General features: G+C 38.0%; 2 protein-coding genes across 3 annotated transcripts in view; both read left to right on the plus strand.

Annotated features, from left to right (window-relative positions):
• Positions 1–360: 360 nt before the first annotated feature.
• Positions 361–8,996, plus strand: LOC121197658 (RNA polymerase II elongation factor ELL-like). The gene is made up of 12 exons (XM_041061355.1): positions 361–623; positions 2,881–2,925; positions 3,045–3,166; positions 3,933–4,093; positions 4,994–5,292; positions 5,629–5,753; positions 5,885–6,371; positions 6,488–6,566; positions 6,656–6,722; positions 7,132–7,303; positions 7,549–7,593; positions 7,706–8,996. Exons 1-12 carry the CDS (start codon positions 489–491, stop codon positions 7,832–7,834), a joined length of 1,866 nt encoding a protein of 621 aa, XP_040917289.1. The 5' UTR covers positions 361–488; the 3' UTR covers positions 7,835–8,996.
• Positions 8,997–9,865: 869 nt separating this feature from the next.
• d2hgdh (D-2-hydroxyglutarate dehydrogenase) overlaps positions 9,866–18,091 on the plus strand; it is a 37,001-nt gene continuing 28,775 nt past the window's right edge. Inside the window, exons 1-8 of one of the 2 annotated variants that reach the window (XM_041060218.1) lie at positions 9,866–10,021; positions 10,793–11,171; positions 11,258–11,315; positions 11,401–11,540; positions 11,621–11,814; positions 11,950–12,118; positions 12,270–12,413; positions 12,786–12,928. In XM_041060218.1, coding sequence (XP_040916152.1) covers positions 10,829–11,171; positions 11,258–11,315; positions 11,401–11,540; positions 11,621–11,814; positions 11,950–12,118; positions 12,270–12,413; positions 12,786–12,928 — 1,191 coding nt within the window. In that variant the 5' untranslated portion in view covers positions 9,866–10,021; positions 10,793–10,828. The remainder of the gene's footprint in view (positions 10,022–10,792; positions 11,172–11,257; positions 11,316–11,400; positions 11,541–11,620; positions 11,815–11,949; positions 12,119–12,269; positions 12,414–12,785; positions 12,929–18,091) is intronic. The other variant, XM_041060219.1, reaches the window with a different exon arrangement.

Below are 18,091 nucleotides of genomic sequence, written 5' to 3' on the forward strand. Positions count from 1 at the left end.
TCTCAATCTGGGACTGATCAGACAAAGATGACATAAATTAGGGGCGTACTCATGTCTTTACATCTTGGCTACGGCCATGGATGAAAACAAATCCACCGCACCAAGTTTTATTACTTCAGAAAACCTCTGTCCCGAAACCTGCAATTCAACAAAACCTAAGGAAATGTGAGTAACCTGTTCACTCATACGACAGAAATTCCCCGCGTATGAAAGAGGGAAATTATCAGAGTGAGAGGGCAGAGAGAAAAGTAGAAGTGGTTACGTAAGCCCTACGTAAAGGTTTATTTATGTCTGCGGGCCAATAAAATCTGCTCAGAGTCCTGCCGTCATGACGTAATGCGATCTACTCCAGAATAGCGCGCGGCGGAGGAGCACCCGCACGGACCCGCCGAGCTCTTTCTCTGGACCAGCTCGCCAGTGTTTTGTTTATTTATGTCGGATTTGTTTGGACCGGAGTAAGCCTGGCAGGGGGGCGGATTTGCGGTGGGATGTCGGCCCTAAGGGAGAACCAGTGTTACGGACTGTCCAGCGGCAAGCTGAGCCGCGGCGGTAACATCTCTGTTTTTCATGTCAAACTCACTGACAGCGCGGCAAGAGCCATTGGCACCTTTCAAAACGGCAAGGTAGGTCATTTTTGTACTAATTTATCCTCGAATGATTAGCTAATATGTATGCTAAGGATTGACTGTGTTGTGCCACTTCGTTAAGAGGACCCTCACTTTAAAAGCGAAGTGGTAAGACAGGGCGAGGAAGGCGGGTTTGTGCTTTTGTGCATTTCAGCCGAAGTTCACCAATATGTTTTCGGGTTGTTGTCTCACACAAGCCTCCTATGGTAGCTATCAAATGGAAATGCATGTTGCATAATACAATGCGGAAACGCTTTCGTGTCTGATGCTGCTTGTAAAAAGCTGCTGGCCAAGTCGTTACAAGCTGCTGGCAAGTATTACGAATGCTAATCGGTGTCGGAGTCGAGGAGAGAAGAAAGGAAAGGAGAGGAAGAAAGGCTGGTGGTGGGTGGGTGAGGGGGGGTGGGGGCTAGTAGTAGGAGGGTATTTTGGATTGCATTTGAGAGATGTAGAGAGAGTACTTACCATTTTTGCCAAACAAACACAGAGTTGCAGCCAGTTTTTATGTGTGTCCACAGTAAAGCTAAGAGGGAGACAGATGGAAAAGCCCAGAGAGATGGACAGACTCGAAAGTCAAACATTTGACCCAGTTAATCATAAATGAATCAGACGTTGCAGGAAGTCTGAGCAGAGAACAGTCATGTACACTTCCTCAATTCAGTAATTCCTTGTAACACAGATAGGAAACTCCTCAGAGAAGAAATGCACAGCCACCCCTTTTCTGATTAAAGGTGAAAACCGCACTGCTCCTGAAGAGACAGACAGGAGGGAGGGGAAAACACCTGACACAAAACTGAGTTTAACACACACACAAAATACTGTTGCTGTGCACGTATCTACTTTCTTTATTTAGCTTTTAAGTGTGGCTATTCATAACCCACTTGGCTGGATCGCAGAGACAGGAAAAAAAAAACTCCTCCACATGTAGCTGGGCCAAACTCACATCACTCTCTGCACTCATCAACAGGTGGACTCACAAATCCTCTCCACGAAAAGGTCAATTAGATTCTAGTCATCACATACTTTCCATCCGTGCTGCAAACGTGTCACTTTGGCCTGTCATTTCTGCAGTTTCCTACAGGCTAATTCACCCCTGTGAAAGATGACAGGATGTTATTTCACTGTTTCATCCTATTCTCATTTGACAAGCTGCTGTATTTGAACAGCGGGTCGCAGTGACCTTAGCCAGTCTCCTCTTTAAAAACCAAATTGAATTTTATATAAAGGGCATGTCATGCACAAGTGACTGGATACACCAGAGGTACATGTTTTCCTAGGAGTTATTCATGCAGTTGTAAGGGGAGGCAAGGAAATTTTGTGGAGTAACTCACTTAATTTGAGTACAACATGGTGTTAGGCTGATGTTTAGTATCTATCAACACCAGGGATTCACCAAACCAATATCTGTGCTGATACTGAGGTTATTAAAGGGATTTGGTATTGCTCATGGCATTAGCAATCCACAGACATGTCATTTTTAAAAAAGCACCCCACCAACTTAGCATTGCTCTCCAACATTGTCAGACTCACAATGTGCCGTTTGACATTGTCTTTTTTATTCCACACAGTATTCTTTGTTAATACAAAAGGCTTTAAACAACTTTTATCACATATGTGATAACCTTGAGTGGAATTCCCCTTTAAAGTTCACACTTTTAACTTTTCATTCAGTCAAAGTAGGCCTTCAGTTTTGTCTTACAAAAAATGATCTCAGTTCTGTGCAATAAGGTATACACATTTACGTTTTTGGAAAAAGAGAGCACCAATACTGGTACTCTGTTTCAGCTTATAACCTGAGGTAAAGTAACAGAGCAGGTATCAGAAGAGAAGAAGTTGAACTGATGCATGCCTATTGGTCACTTGTCTCCAAGTGGTAGTATCACAAATGCTAAGTTGACTAAACCTACTGGAAAAAAGGGATGAAGGGATACTTGGGCTGAAGGGTTTGTGAGGCAATAATAAGCTGGAAACCACTGTGATACACTGTGCACAAACCTGTAGAACAACAGTGTTCGGAAAGGAAAGCGAATGGGTAAGCAATAGCAGCGGTAAAACCACAATGAAGGAATGCAATAGCGCTCGTACAAACCGCAAGTCATCCTCTGTGATGTATGTTTTACATATGTCTTTGATAGTCTCTTATCAAGTGTGTGTGTGTGTGTGTGAGTGTGTGTGTTTGTGTGTGAGAGTGTGTATTCATGCTTGTGAGTGACTCAGAGACACTCAAATTCAAATTATTTTTCTTCTTCTCCAGGGCTGGTCTTCTCATCCCACTATCTGTTTTAGTGGAAACCAAGGGGTAAGAAGAACTTGTCTGTCTGTTGACATACACAGTACTTCATTAATTCCATCTCATACATTCATTCAGATGTTAAGACTAATTCTCTCTATCTTTTTTTTCCCTTTTTCATCTTGCAGCGAATCACTATCCCTTGCTCAGAGAATAGAGATGAAGTGAGGATATTCACCTTTGGCGTGACAAACGTTGCCCGTGACAACCCACATGGAAGCTTTGACTGCGTCCAGCAGCTCAGCACTGGGTAAAACACCACACAATAATCCTATAAAATATACAAATAACCTACACTTTTCAAATAAATATAACATGATGGATTAAAGATTTAATACATTTTAATGAAAAATAAGAGATGTACACGGTCAATGAAGAGGGCGAATGAATCAAGAGAAGGAAAGTTACAATATTCAGCTTGGAAACAACAAGCAAAGCAATCATGTGATAAATATAGAGTAAATAACAGACTTTATTTACCGTGGGGATACTTGTAGAAATCAAAACCTACTCATGAGGGCTGTAAGCATGTTTTGCTTGCAGTGATTGCATGATTATATGTTTACTTTATGTCCTATGTATGGAATTAACTGGGCGTCTGAATGAGTTTCAATATTTTAAAATGTCTCCGCTCCTCCAGAGCTGTGTGAAAGTCACCCTGCTGGTAGCGTCTCTTTAAATGCCAGAGAAAAGTTCCTGATTGTACAGGTCTAGCAAGCTGGGAGAGGAGAGAATTGACTTTGATAAATGTCAGTAGTTGTGAAAAGTTTAGGAATTATTCATCAAATCTACTGTTGGAAACACAATTTCAGCCTTTGTAGATGTTGTTCAAATGTTAAACATAATATAAAACTACAGATTAGCGTGGTGGATGGTGTATGGTCTAATATAAACATCAGTCAGGCAAGTATGTACTGGAAAAACAATGTTTTATTTTAAACAGGTAACGTGTAGAAGGAGTCCTGAAAGCTCTATCAGATCACTGTCTGTACTCGCTGACTTCTTCTTCCTCCCAGTGCTGCTGAGGAGCTGTCATGTCTCGGGGTGATTCAGAAGAAGATGACAGTCAACGCTACAGATGACTCGTACGATAAGGCTCGTCAGAGCATGGCCCAAGCTGAGGAGGAGACACGCAGCCGAGGGGCCATTGTCATCAAACATGGAGGTCGCTACCAGGGTAGGAAATATAGAAAACACACGCGAGCACACGGTCTGCTTCGTTACACAATGGATAACTCCAGCTAAGGAATAAGACTGGCCTGAAGACAAATTTGTACAGTGCAACACACAGTACAACACAGTCAGCCATATTGTGCTGGTTACCATAGCAACGTGTGTGGTAACCAGTGACATAGTAACAGCCAGTTTTCAGTCTTTTCTTCTGGAGGTTTTTGTCCTTTTGTCTTTTTATTTACTCTCAGTAAACTTTCTATACAACACACACGTACATCCACATACAGTGTTATATACTCTATATTGTTACTCGATATATTACAGTAGTTTTAAAGGATACGGAGTCTAACATGGTTACAGAAAATACAGATGCTGTGTTCTGTACAACAAGCTCACCAAGTAAACAAACACATGATAAAACCAGTGATTTAGTTTTTTTTTTTTTTTTGTCACCACGTTCTTTCTTCTTCTAACCACCAAACCACTTCCTCCTAAACAGATATTTTAGCCTCCATCGTTTTGTTTCAGTGAACGCACACATAAGCACATAGAGCACACGTGTGCATAGACATACATGCTAGTTTTGATGATTCTGTCAGTTCAGAGGAAGCTTATACAAAAAAAAACAGAACTACAGGTTTGTGCAACCATGTGGTTATTTCCAAAATTAGATTGTAGCTTTTGCTCATTGAGACGCGTGCGTCTTTGTAACGTAACCTTTGTAACATCTTTTCTCTTTTATCCACAGTTCTACCACAGGACAAATATGATGATCCACCAAGTTCTCTTTTCTTTCTCTGGTGTCTGATCATGCAATAACTAGTCTGACAAAGTTCTTTTGCAGATATTTTTGTTTTACTTGGGAATGGCATCTTTTGATGTGTGATTTCCTTCTCCCTCCCAGGCAAGAAGGTAACGGTGCGAGCCCCGGCGCCTGCACTGGCCAGCCTGACCAAGCCCAAACAGACATCCCAGCCTTTTCTCAGCAGCATTAAGAAGGGAGATGGCTTGTCCAAGCTGAAGAAGGGTGCCTGTGCGTCAAAGAGGAGCAGCTTGGGTGATGTGCAGGACAGGCCGCTCAGGGAGAGATTAACACACCTGCTGGCTCTGAGGCCATACAAGAGGCCTGAGTTGATCCTGAGGCTGCAGAGAGATGGACTGTCAGCGGGAGACAAAGATATGCTGGACTCTGTACTATTGGAGGTAATTTTTTTCTCTGATTTAATCAGAGAAATAGAGATATCAGTAAAAGCACACAAGAGGAATGATTTTGGAGCATAAAACAGAAGCACAGGGGCTTTAAAATTGACATTTTTAACATGTACTCAGTTGCTGGCTAAAGATTTTTTCAGTTATGACAATAAATATAGTTTAAGTTTTTTTTAAATTAAAGAATTTTTGAATTAAAGAATTGTACATTGTGGGGATAAAACACTATCAACCCAAAAATGATTAAATGTATAAATAAACTGAGGTAACTCTAAACACTGAAAATAAGTCTTATCTCACCTGTGTTCATTTTGGTATGTCTATTTGCAGGTTGGCCAGCTCAATACTAGAGACAACACTTTTGTTCTGAAGGACAGTCTGTATAAGGAACTGCAGAAGGACTGGCCAGGATATACCTCAGGAGACCAGCAGCTTCTTAAAAGAATTCTTGTCAGGTAATACAGATGTACATAGACGTGTCATCATGTTCATATCAGGCCTTTGACATTTGACATTTGATGGTTCTTCCATTTGTTTTTGGAAAAATGCTGGATAAGATTTATGTATAATATCACTTTCTTTGCAGGAGACTGTTTCAGCCACAACAGAGCCTCCTCTCTGTGCCCGAGGCCCAGGTCAGCCCGCTGCGAGACACCCCCAACTCCTCTCCAGCACATCGTCCAAAACATTCCCTGCCAGAAGAATACACTGACCCTCTAGCCAGCAAGAAGCCCAGGATTTCCCACTTGTCTAGCAAAACTGCCAGTGACAAGTCAAGATTAAGGCCATCTGAGCAGGCAGCTCATAAAGATGTCACAGAAGTGAGAGCGAATGATGGGCAGAGGAACTCTCTTGACCCTCGGAAGCTTTTTGACTCCCTGTCAGCAGTCTGTGAGCGGGAAGAAGAGGTAGCTAAAAGGCTCAAGCCAACTCTATGTGCTCAGGAGGAGCCTGAAAGCCTCGAAGACTGTAGTCAACCCAACTCTGATCGCCCTCCTTCCCCTCTGATAGTGCCTGATCTGAGTAGACACACAACAAAAAGGAAGAAGAGCAAACACAAACACAGAGACCAGGTGAGTACAACAGGTTTGGAAGGTTTACAGGTTTATGCTTTTTCCAGAGTTGATTAAAATGTTGTTGTAATGTGTGTCATTGGTCATTAGAATCTGTTTTTCTTTTGTTTGTCTAGGAGATGGATAGGTGGAGAGACAGGAAAGAAAGGAGAAAAGATCACAGTTCAGAGGACAAAGTCCTGCTGGGCTGCTCAGGTGAGTGCTGTGAGCTGTTACATAGATAGTTCAAGCTTCAGTGCATTAGTATTTTTTAATTATTTGACATGCTTCCTTCTTTCTTTCAGAGCCAAGTGACATTTTGTTTGACTCCAGTGTACTTGAAGTGGACAACGACACAGCAGATTATTTATCGTAAGTATACTTTTTATAGGTACTGTGACACAAAAGGTTTCCAAAGTTCGCTTCCACCACAGGAACTTTCCCCAGAGAACAGGAACCTTTGGAGGAACTCTGTTCCCCTACCCTTGTCTCCACTAGAGGAACCAGGAACTAGGGTCTAAAGTTAGATCTGGGGAGATATTTTTACCCCAGAAACTGGTGGGAAAACATGTAAAGTGTCTGCACAATAAGTCTTGAAAAGATTAATAAGATACAACATCCTAAAAAAAAAGGGAGTTCAGATGTGCGTTCCTGTCCTTGATTTTATTACCAAAAATCAAGCTTTTTTCAATACAGACCTCTTGCAGGTTGCTAATACAGCATACTGTAGATGGGTAATTTACTGATCTGACAGTAGTGTCTCTTTACTGTCTCCGCACAGGATGTACACAGTGATTTGCAGCCATGACCAGAGGCAGAGCTACAAACAGGACTTTAACAAGGAGTACAGTGAGTACAGAGATTTACATGCTCGCATCGATGGCGTTACCCGGCAGTTCATGGAGTTGGACACGCAGCTAAAACAGCTTCACCAGGAATCACATAAATACAAGGTAATAATATTATATTCATTTTATAAGAGTCTGGCTACATGCACTGATTTATGTGTCATACTATTGCTCTACCCTTCTGAAGCTAGTGGCACACTAGAAAAATGTAGATTTAAAATTGCTCACTGGTCATAGACCTTACTGTAAAAATGAGGATACTCGAACAAACTAACTTGATTGAGACTATATGTGCAGACAAATGTCTACTTGTATTATTTCATAAGATTTTCTGTTTTTGTCTCTTGCAGACGGTTCATAATCAAATTCTTCAAGAGTATCGCAAAATTAAAAAGGTAACAACTTTCTGAACACTAGCCAAAATTACCCCAAGATTGTTCCATGTGACATTTACTCCCTTCCTTTTTTATTACATTATTAAGCTTTTTTTTCTTGATTTCCCTTTAGTCCAATCCAAACTACAACCAAGACAAGATTCGCTGTGAATATCTACACAACAAACTGGCCCACATCAAGAAGCTCATATCAGAGTACGACCAAAAACAGCTCAGTGTGGACCATTCCTGTCCCAAGTGAGGAGAGTATAAACACCCTGAAGCAAGGGAGGTTCTCGCTGCGGAGCTGAATGCCATCGAGCTGGACTGGGTGGTCAAGTGGTTCTTGTGGCTAAATGTAACCACAAGAACCACTGGAGATGTCAGTGAGGTTGGGAGTAATTAGTGAAGAGCAGCAGTGGAATGTTACGTGAAGCAGCACGTTAATATGAGTTCATTTCTCAGAAAATGAGAATTGTTCTTTGAAAAAGGGTTGTGACCAATGAGCTGCTACTACAGTGACACGATACTGCCAAGGACACGAGGAGTAACAGCAGTTTTCTCAAAGTTCTCAAAGCTGAAACTGAGCTCTTAACTACTGAAAATGAAAACAGCAACACATGGAGAGAAGGTGCTAAGCCAAAAAACACCTGTAGATTGCCATCTTCATTACACATTTTAGTTCTTTTGTGAATGAAATATAAACATCAAATTGGGTATTTGCTTATGTGTTCTGTTCGCCATGTCAGTGTTCACATTTTATGGTGGAAGCATGAGATAACTGCATGCTGTACATACCCAGACAGCTCACGTGAAAGACAGGTGAAGGTTTCTTCTTCCCCAGTGTCACAGGCAGCAGCAAAGATGGCAGCTGGGATGCTGAGGTGCAAATCCTGAGAAGACATCTGTCCTTCTGTACTCTTTGGGTTTGCTTTATTTTTGACTTTATCAGTGTTACTGTCGGTTCTCCTCAGTTTAGGCCTAATCTGTTCTGAAATGGCTCCTGAAAGTGTTTCTAGTGCCTGAAATGGTCACTAATTCTAGTCTGGATTCATAGTATTCCACTGGTGTTATCCCTCATGTGATTTTCCTGGAGCACAGAAGACTGTTATATTTAACATAATGTGAATTTGAAATTGTATTCAGGGACTTTACAGTGTGAGCTGCAGCTGCAGTAAAGTATGATAATTAAAACCAGTTATAATTTAGAGTATTCAGAATTATGGCATCATTGTTACTGTAGGCTGACGGCAAAGAATTTAAAAAATGAAATGATTTTGTTGCATGCTGTGTACTTTACAGAATGCATGGAGAATAAATCAGATTTTTGTCTGACTTTAAAATAAATTTTGTTATTCATTCTATATAATTCTGTATAACCTTTTCTCTATTTAACAGTGCTTTTTTTCAAATCCAGCCAAAACCCTTTCACATGCGCACACACGTTAGAAAGCACTAGTAAATGCTTATAAATGAACCTAAAATGTTTTCATTTGGTGGATTAAATCTGAATCTTGATTTACATGGTACTGTGTACCCTAATTTGAGGCAGCGCTGTCTGCATATTTTATTATAAAATAGGTATTCTAGAACCTTTGTAATTTTATTTAACGTTTTTTTTTTTTTTATCCTATTGCTTTTTAGATGCCGTTTTGGTTTTAAAGTGATTTTTCTCCCCTTTGGTAAACTTACCTGTTGTCCAGTCCAGCTTACTTAATATGCAATGCCGGGAACAAACGTACAGGACAATACACATTAGACATAAAGCTTAAACAAGAACAACAAAGATAACAGGCATAAACATATAACTATTATGTACAGATAAGTAGGTGTGGTATAGATGCACACGGTTTGTGTGCCCCACGTACAGTACACCCTCCTTAGGTTTACCTTTGTTCGACTATATATGTAATATATGTATATGTATGTATATATTATGTAAACGGTATTGCACAACTTCGGGTTTACCTTGTATGTGATGTGTACGATTATTCTTAAATGGTGCCTTATTTAAGACAGATGCTCTAAGTAAGTAAGTAAGTGATGCAAGTTAGTGGACCAAAATCTCAAGTCTGTATTTATCATAAAAACAAGCATAAATGATCTGGGCATTATTTACGAGATTTTTTAAACGAGGTTATTTTGAAAGGAGCGTGAACTACTTCCTGTATTTACCTCAGTCATTGGCTGTTCAGCGCTAATGAAACATTCGTGCGCATTGGCTCATTGTGAACGTAAGGAGGCCCCTGATTGGTCCGTTCTCTTCCCCTCGACCTTTCACCGCTGTCAACCTCGGCAGCAGCTTGTCACCATGCTACCATTAAACACTGAATGTGCCATCTTTAAGTAACTTAGCTGGCCTTGAACTTTGTGACAGTTTTCACGTCGAGATATGACACGAAAAAAAGGCACGAGCAGGAAGATGCGGGCTGTCAAGTGAGCGTTTATCGTAAGTAAAGCTGGAAATTAACTCGCTAAATTTGTCAAGCAGTGCACTAAGGGAGCTAAGCTAACTGAAATTACAGCTTCATCTGCTGCAAGGCGAGTGTTTTGAGATATGTACAGTTTATTGTGGCTGATATAAGCCACGTAGCTTTAAATGTTATCCAGAAAGCAATGCCATTTTGCTGGTGGTTTGCAAAGTCAGTGCCTCAGGGAAGCAGCTTACAAACGTGTCCTTTCTTTCCTTATTGCAACAAGAAGAAGATGCAGAAAGGATGAAAAGACATTTCCACCTGCATCTTGTGGAAACTGTTAAAAAACCAAAACAAATACGTAAATAAAAAAATAAAGAGTTGACGTTATAAAATGACTAAGCTATAAACTTTAGCATCTTAAAAGCAGCTCAATAGATATATTAGAAGTGTTATTCCCACTGAACATGGAATGCTGTAATTCAGTACTGCAGAACGTACAGCACTAAAATATTTTATTGTGAAAAACAATGATATTGTTTTATTTGAATTTCCCTTAAACAACTTGTGAACAAAAACTCTTAAAAGTCTTACCGGAACATTTCAGTATCTGCACAGCTCACACATTAGTATTCTACATTACAGCAGGACAGTAGACAGTTGCAGACTACTTCATTACAGCAGTGGGTTGCAACATAACAAATGTAAACTAAAAAGCTGGCAGATGAGTAGGGACTTGAAACTAAGAATAAGAATATCTCTTGCACTGAAAGGTTTTTGTGTTTTATCCCACTTCTTTTCTGCAGTCTGTTTTGCCACCTCTCAAAACTATCCCTCCAGTCATGGCGGTTATTTTCCAAAGAACATCAAAACTAAGGACAGTTCTCAGACATCTGAGCACCCATAGCACCCTGTCATCTACAGCACCAACCAGACTTTTGTCTGTAGACCTCCACAGTCCATTTCTGAGCTGCAGCTCTGGGCATTTTGTAGCTTCCACTCGTAAGCTACATGCTAAAGCAGATGGACCCAAGCCGTCTCCCGCTGCAGCCCCAGAGAGGCTACCTTTCTCCAGAGTAACTCAGGAAGATTTGGCCTTCTTCAGGAAGATCCTACCAGGCGGAACCCTCACTGACCCAGATTTGTTGGAGTCGAGCAATGTGGACTGGCTCAAAACAGTGAGAGGTGATGGGTAGAATTGAATTCAACTCATTCCAGGTTAGGATCCAGTTCATATTAATGAATTTACATATTACATATTTATTCTGCAGGTTCCAGTGAAGTGTTGTTGAGACCTCGGACAACAGAGGAAGTTTCTCAAATTCTCAGGTAAAGAACAAGTGATGGGAAGAAGGATCGGTAGAAACATACGCTGTTTATCAAGTGTTTAAGTGTTTCATTTTCTCCCTTGCAGTTATTGTAACAGTCGTAACCTGGCAGTAAACCCTCAAGGAGGCAACACCGGGCTGGTTGGGGGCAGCGTCCCGGTCTATGATGAGATCATCCTCTCTACTGCTCTTATGAACAACATCCTAACCTTTGATAGCATCTCTGGTAAGTCTGAAAATTCTGGAGTTTCATCCAAAATGAGCTGTTTCCAGTGTATTTGAATCATAATCAGAGATCCTTTTCAGGCATTCTGACCTGCCAGGCAGGTTGTGTCCTGGAGAACTTGTCTCTCTACCTGGACGAGAGAGACTACATCATGCCACTGGATCTTGGGGCAAAAGGCAGTTGCCAAATTGGGGGCAATGTGGCAACAAATGCAGGTGGGCTGCGGCTTCTGCGATACGGCTCTCTACATGGGACTGTGCTGGGTCTAGAAGTGGTGAGTGGAGGAAATAAGTGAGGGACTTAGATGATCTTCAACACGAAGTCTTGTTTTAAAATCACAGAGGAAAAATGTGAGATGACATGAAGGATAAAATCACTGATTTAATGTTTATGTATGTGACGTATACAGGTGTTGGCAGATGGGCAGGTGCTGGACTGCTTGGCCAAGCTGCGGAAAGATAACACCGGATATGACCTCAAACAGCTCTTTATAGGGTCAGAGGGTACACTGGGGGTCATCACAGCAGTGTCCATCCTTTGTCCACGGAAACCCAAATCTGTGAACGTGGTTTTCCTGGGTAAGATTTTATTCTTGCCTCTCAGATCGGTGTATTGGCAAAAACAATGTATGATAATGAAGTTCTTTAAGATCTAGATGAGTTTGTTCTCATAGATTAGCAGCTTGATTCTGCGAGTTGATCATTCAGTCACCTGCGTCTGTGTTATTAGGCTGTGAGACCTTCGAGCAGCTGCTGCAGACATTTCAGCTCTGCAGAGGCATGCTGGGAGAAATCCTGTCAGCCTTCGAGTTCCTGGACAGTGAATGCATGAGGCTGCTGAACACACACCTCAAACTACCCAATCCCATCTCTGGTAGGCACACACAGACTTTATTTAGCATTCAAAATCAGTATATAAGCACTTGGTATTTTGTTTATAGCACACTTAAATATAGCTCTAAGTACGATATGATTACACACATGAACAACTCCTCACAATATTGTAAATGTAACACAATCAACAGATGTCATATGTCATTCTCATAAAAAATTGTGTTGCAATATATTGTCAGTCATTATATATCAGTTTGGAAGCTTCACATGAAGGGGTTATAGTTAAACACTGAAAAATATCCTTATGCTTGTTTACATGTTAATTGTAGTGTGTTACAAACCCTTTCTTCTTTTTTTTTTAACTTATAAATGCTAACACACATGTGCCAACCACCTCCTCTCCATCCTGCAGACTGTCCATTCTATGTCGTCATAGAAACGTCTGGATCCAACCCGACACATGACGGAGAGAAACTCCACAACTTTCTAGAGGAGGCGATGACGTCTTCACTGGTCACTGATGGAACTGTGGCAACGGAGGAATCAAAAATAAAGGTAACTCATTGAGTCTTATCTCTTAAAGGGTAAATCTGCTAATATCTGAAATCTGCTGATATTCTAGTTTTATAACCATCAACAAATTCCATAAAAAAACAAAAACCATTCATCATTCCAATAAGTATGTATATATAATAAGTCTGTTTAGCAAAAGCCTGATGAAGCTGAATCTTCTGTGCCACTGAACTCCATTGTTGGCCAAAAACTATTAAAACACGTCAGTGAGCCACAGTATTGAGCTGGGCCACAATGTTCCTTCATCACCATGAATACTGTAGGTTATTTTGAGTCAGTCCCACGTACACCACCCTGCTGCTGGAAAACCACACTACCGCACTGAAAATATTCCTAACGAAAATGTATTTTTATTTCTTTTTTTTTGGTTGCGTCCCTGGACAGAGTAAAAACGGAATATGAAAATATAAAATTACAGTTTGAGTAGCATTTGCTAAAGCCTACAGTATCCTGCTGTTTTAGTAACAGTTTTAGCCTCTTTTAAATAAATGAAAGTGTTTATTGTGACCTCTTTTTAAAGATTTACATCTGCAGTCGGAACAAAGTATCTGAGTGCAAACGACAGAGTAGAGAAGCTCGAAAGTAACAAAGAAACAGACTAGTGATGTGTCGGTCACGAATGAAACGGCTCTTAGTCATGGTCATTCAAAATGTCATGAAAAACGTCAAAGTATTGTAAGGCGTCAAAATCGGCCAAAAAAAGTCAAAAAAATTTTTGACCTCAAAATGTCATAAAAAAACGTCATAGTATAATAAGGCGTCAAAATCGGCCAAAAAAAGTCAACTTTTTTTTTTTTCACTTTTTTGTCATAAAAAACGTCATAGTATAGTAAGGCGTTTTTTTCGGCCAAAAAAAGTCAAAAAATTTTTTGACCTCAAAATGTCATAAAAAACGTCATAGTATAGTAAGGCGTCAAAATCGGCCAAAAAAAGTCAAAAAAAATGTTTTACCTCAAAATGTCATAAAAAACGTCATAGTATAGTAAGGCGTTTTTTTCGACCAAAAAAAGTCAAAAAATTTTTTGACCTCAAAATGTCATAAAAAACGTCATGGTATAGTAAGGCGTCAAAATCGGCCAAAAAAAGTCAAAAAATTTTTTGACCTCAAAATGTCATAAAAAATGTCATAGTATAGTAAGGCGTCAAAATCGGCCAAAAAAAGTCAAAATGTTTTTGGACTTCAAAATGTCATAAAAAACGTCATAGTATAGTAAGGCGTTTTTTTCGGCCAAAAAAAGTCAAAAAATTTTTTGACCTCAAAATGTTATAAAAAACGTCACAGTATAGTAAGGCGTTTTTTTCGTCCAAAAAAAGTCAAAAATTTTTTGACCTCAAAATGTCATAAAAAACGTCATAGTATAGTAAGGCGTTTTTTTCGGCCAAAAAAAGTCAAAAAATTTTTTGACCTCAAAATGTCATAAAAAACGTCATAGTATAGTAAGGCGTTTTTTTCGGCCAAAAAAAGTCAAAAATTTTTTTGACCTCAAAATGTCATAAAAAACGTCATAGTATAGTAAGGCGTCAAAATCGGCCAAAAAAAGTCAAAATTTTTTTGGACCTCAAAATGTCATAAAAAACGTCATAGTATAGTAAGGCGTCAAAATCGGCCAAAAAAAGTCAAAAAAATTTTTTGACCTCAAAATGTCATAAAAAACGTCAAGTATAGTAAGGCGTTTTTTTTTGGCCAAAAAAAGTCAAAATTTTTTTTGACCTCAAAATGTCATAAAAAACGTCATAGTATAGTAAGGCGTTTTTTTCGGCCAAAAAAAGTCAAAAAAAATTTTGACCTCAAAATGTCATAAAAAACGTCATAGTATAGTAAGGCGTCAAAATCGGCCAAAAAATGTAAAAAAATTTTTTGACCTCAAAATGTCATAAAAAACGTCATAGTATAGTAAGGCGTCAAAATCGGCCAAAAAAAGTCAAAAAAATTTTTGACCTCAAAATGTCATAAAAAACGTCATAGTATAGTAAGGCGTCAAAATCGGCCAAAAAAAGTCAAAATTTTTTTTGACCTCAAAATGTCATAAAAAACGTCATAGTATAGTAAGGCGTCAAAATCGGCCAAAAAAAGTCAAAAAAATTTTTGACCTCAAAATGTCATAAAAAACGTCATAGTATAGTAAGGCGTCAAAATCGGCCAAAAAAAGTCAAAATGTTTTTGGACTTCAAAATGTCATAAAAAACGTCATAGTATAGTAAGGCGTTTTTTTCGGCCAAAAAAAGTCAAAATTTTTTTTGACCTCAAAATGTCATAAAAAACGCCATAGTATAGTAAGGCGTTTTTTTCGGCCAAAAAAAGTCAAAATTTTTTTTGACCTCAAAATGTCATAAAAAACGTCATAGTATAGTAAGGCGTCAAAATCGGCCAAAAAAAGTCAAAATTTTTTTGGACCTCAAAATGTCATAAAAAACGTCATAGTATAGTAAGGCGTCAAAATTGGCCAAAAAAAGTCAAAATGTTTTTGGACTTCAAAATGTCATAAAAAACGTCATAGTATAGTAAGGCGTTTTTTTCGGCCAAAAAAAGTCAAAATGTTTTTGGACTTCAAAATGTCATAAAAAACGTCATAGTATAGTAAGGCGTTTTTTTCGGCCAAAAAAAGTCAACATTTTTTTTGACCTCAAAATGTCATAAAAAACGTCATAGTATAGTAAGGCGTCAAAATCGGCCAAAAAAAGTCAAAATTTTTTTGGACCTCAAAATCTCATAAAAAACGTCATAGTATAGTAAGGCGTCAAAATCGGCCAAAAAAAGTCAAAAAAATTTTTTTACCTCAAAATGTCATAAAAAACGTCATAGTATAGTAAGGCGTTTTTTTTGGCCAAAAAAAGTGAAAATTTTTTTTGACCTCAAAATGTCATAATAAACGTCATAGTATAGTAAGGCATTTTTTTCGGCCAAAAAAAGTCAAAAAAATTTTTGACCTCAAAATGTCATAAAAAACGTCATAGTATAGTAAGGCGTCAAAATCGGCAAAAAAATGTAAAAAATTTTTTTGACCTCAAAATGTCATAAAAAACGTCATAGTATAGTAAGGCGTTTTTTTCGGCCAAAAAAAGTCAAAAAAATTTTTGACCTCAAAATGTCATAAAAAACGTCATAGTATAGTAAGGCATCAAAATCGGCCAAAAAAAGTCAAAAAATTTTTTGACCTCAAAATGTCATAAAAAACGTCATAGTATAGTAAGGCGTTTTTTTCGGCCAAAAAAAGTCAAAAAATTTTTTGACCTCAAAATGTCATAAAAAACGTCATAGTATAGTAAGGCGTTTTTTTCGGCCAAAAAAAGTCAAAAATTTTTTTGACCTCAAAATGTCATAAAAAACGTCATAGTATAGTAAGGCGTTTTTTTCGACCAAAAAAAGTCAAAAAAAATTTTGACCTCAAAATGTCATAAAAAACGTCATAGTATAGTAAGGCGTTTTTTTCGACCAAAAAAAGTCAAAATTTTTTTTGACCTCAAAATGTCATAATAAACGTCATAGTATAGTAAGGCGTTTTTTTCGGCCAAAAAAAGTCAAAAAAATTTTTGACCTCAAAATGTCATAAAAAACGTCATAGTATAGTAAGGCGTCAAAATCGGCCAAAAAAAGTCAAAAAAATTTTTGACCTCAAAATGTCATAAAAAACGTCATAGTATAGTAAGGCGTCAAAATCGGCCAAAAAAAGTCAAAATTTTTTTTGACCTCAAAATGTCATAAAAAACGTCATAGTATAGTAAGGCGTCAAAATCGGCCAAAAAAAGTCAAAAAATTTTTTGACCTCAAAATGTCATAAAAAACGTCATAGTATAGTAAGGCGTCAAAATCGGCCAAAAAAAGTCAAAATGTTTTTGGACTTCAAAATGTCATAAAAAACGTCATAGTATAGTAAGGCGTTTTTTTCGGCCAAAAAAAGTCAAAATTTTTTTTGACCTCAAAATGTCATAAAAAACGTCATAGTATAGTAAGGCGTTTTTTTCGACCAAAAAAAGTCAAAAAAATTTTTGACCTCAAAATGTCATAAAAAACGTCATAGTATAGTAAGGCGTCAAAATCGGCCAAAAAAAGTCAAAAAATTTTTTGACCTCAAAATGTCATAAAAAACGTCATAGTATAGTAAGGCGTTTTTTCGACCAAAAAAAGTCAAAAAATTTTTTGACCTCAAAATGTCATAAAAAACGTCATAGTATAGTAAGGCGTCAAAATCGGCCAAAAAAAGTCCAAATTTTTTTTGACCTCAAAATGTCATAAAAAACGTCATAGTATAGTAAGGCGTTTTTTTCGGCCAAAAAAAGTCAAAAAATTTTTTGACCTCAAAATGTCATAAAAAACGTCATAGTATAGTAAGGCGTTTTTTTTGGCCAAAAAAAGTCAAAATTCTTTTTGACCTCAAAATGTCTTAAAAAACGTCATAGTATAGTAAGGCGTTTTTTTCGACCAAAAAAAGTCAAAAAATTTTTTGACCTCAAAATGTCATAAAAAACGTCATAGTATAGTAGGGCGTCAAAATCGGCCAAAAAAAGTCAAAAATTTTTTTGACCTCAAAATGTCATAAAAAACGTCATAGTATAGTAAGGCGTCAAAATCGGCCAAAAAAAGTCAAAAATTTTTTTGACCTCAAAATGTCATAAAAAACGTCATAGTATAGTAGGGTGTTTTTTTCGACCAAAAAAAGTCAAAATTTTTTTGGACCTCAAAATGTCATAAAAAACGTCATAGTATAGTAAGGCGTTTTTTTCGGCCAAAAAAAGTCAAAAAAATTTTTGACCTCAAAATGTCATAAAAAACGTCATAGTATAGTAAGGCGTTTTTTTTCGGCCAAAAAAAGTCAAACATTTTTTTGACCTCAAAATGTCATAAAAAACGTCATAGTATAGTAAGGCGTCAAAATCGGCCAAAAAAAGTCAAAAAATTTTTTGACCTCAAAATGTCATAAAAAACGTCATAGTATAGTAAGGTGTTTTTTTCGGCCAAAAAAAGTCAAAAAAATTTTTGACCTCAAAATGTCATAAAAAACGTCATAGTATAGTAAGGCGTCAAAATCGGCCAAAAAAAGTCAAAAATTTTTTTGACCTCAAAATGTCATAAAAAACGTCATAGTATAGTAAGGTGTTTTTTCCGACCAAAAAAAGTCAAAATTTTTTTGGACCTCAAAATGTCAT

Source organism: Toxotes jaculatrix, chromosome 17 (genome assembly GCF_017976425.1).
Source record: "Toxotes jaculatrix isolate fToxJac2 chromosome 17, fToxJac2.pri, whole genome shotgun sequence".
Taxonomy (NCBI): domain Eukaryota; kingdom Metazoa; phylum Chordata; class Actinopteri; family Toxotidae; genus Toxotes; species Toxotes jaculatrix.

Excerpts from the sequence above, each read along its gene's own strand:
- LOC121197658 (XM_041061355.1), top strand. The coding sequence starts at position 489 with ATGTCGGCCCTAAGGGAGAACCAGTGTTACGGACTGTCCAGCGGCAAG. Across the intron at positions 4,094-4,993 it reads ACATGGAGGTCGCTACCAGG|GCAAGAAGGTAACGGTGCGA; the intron begins GTAGGAAATATA and ends TCTCCCTCCCAG. Across the intron at positions 7,304-7,548 it reads AGGAATCACATAAATACAAG|ACGGTTCATAATCAAATTCT; the intron begins GTAATAATATTA and ends TGTCTCTTGCAG.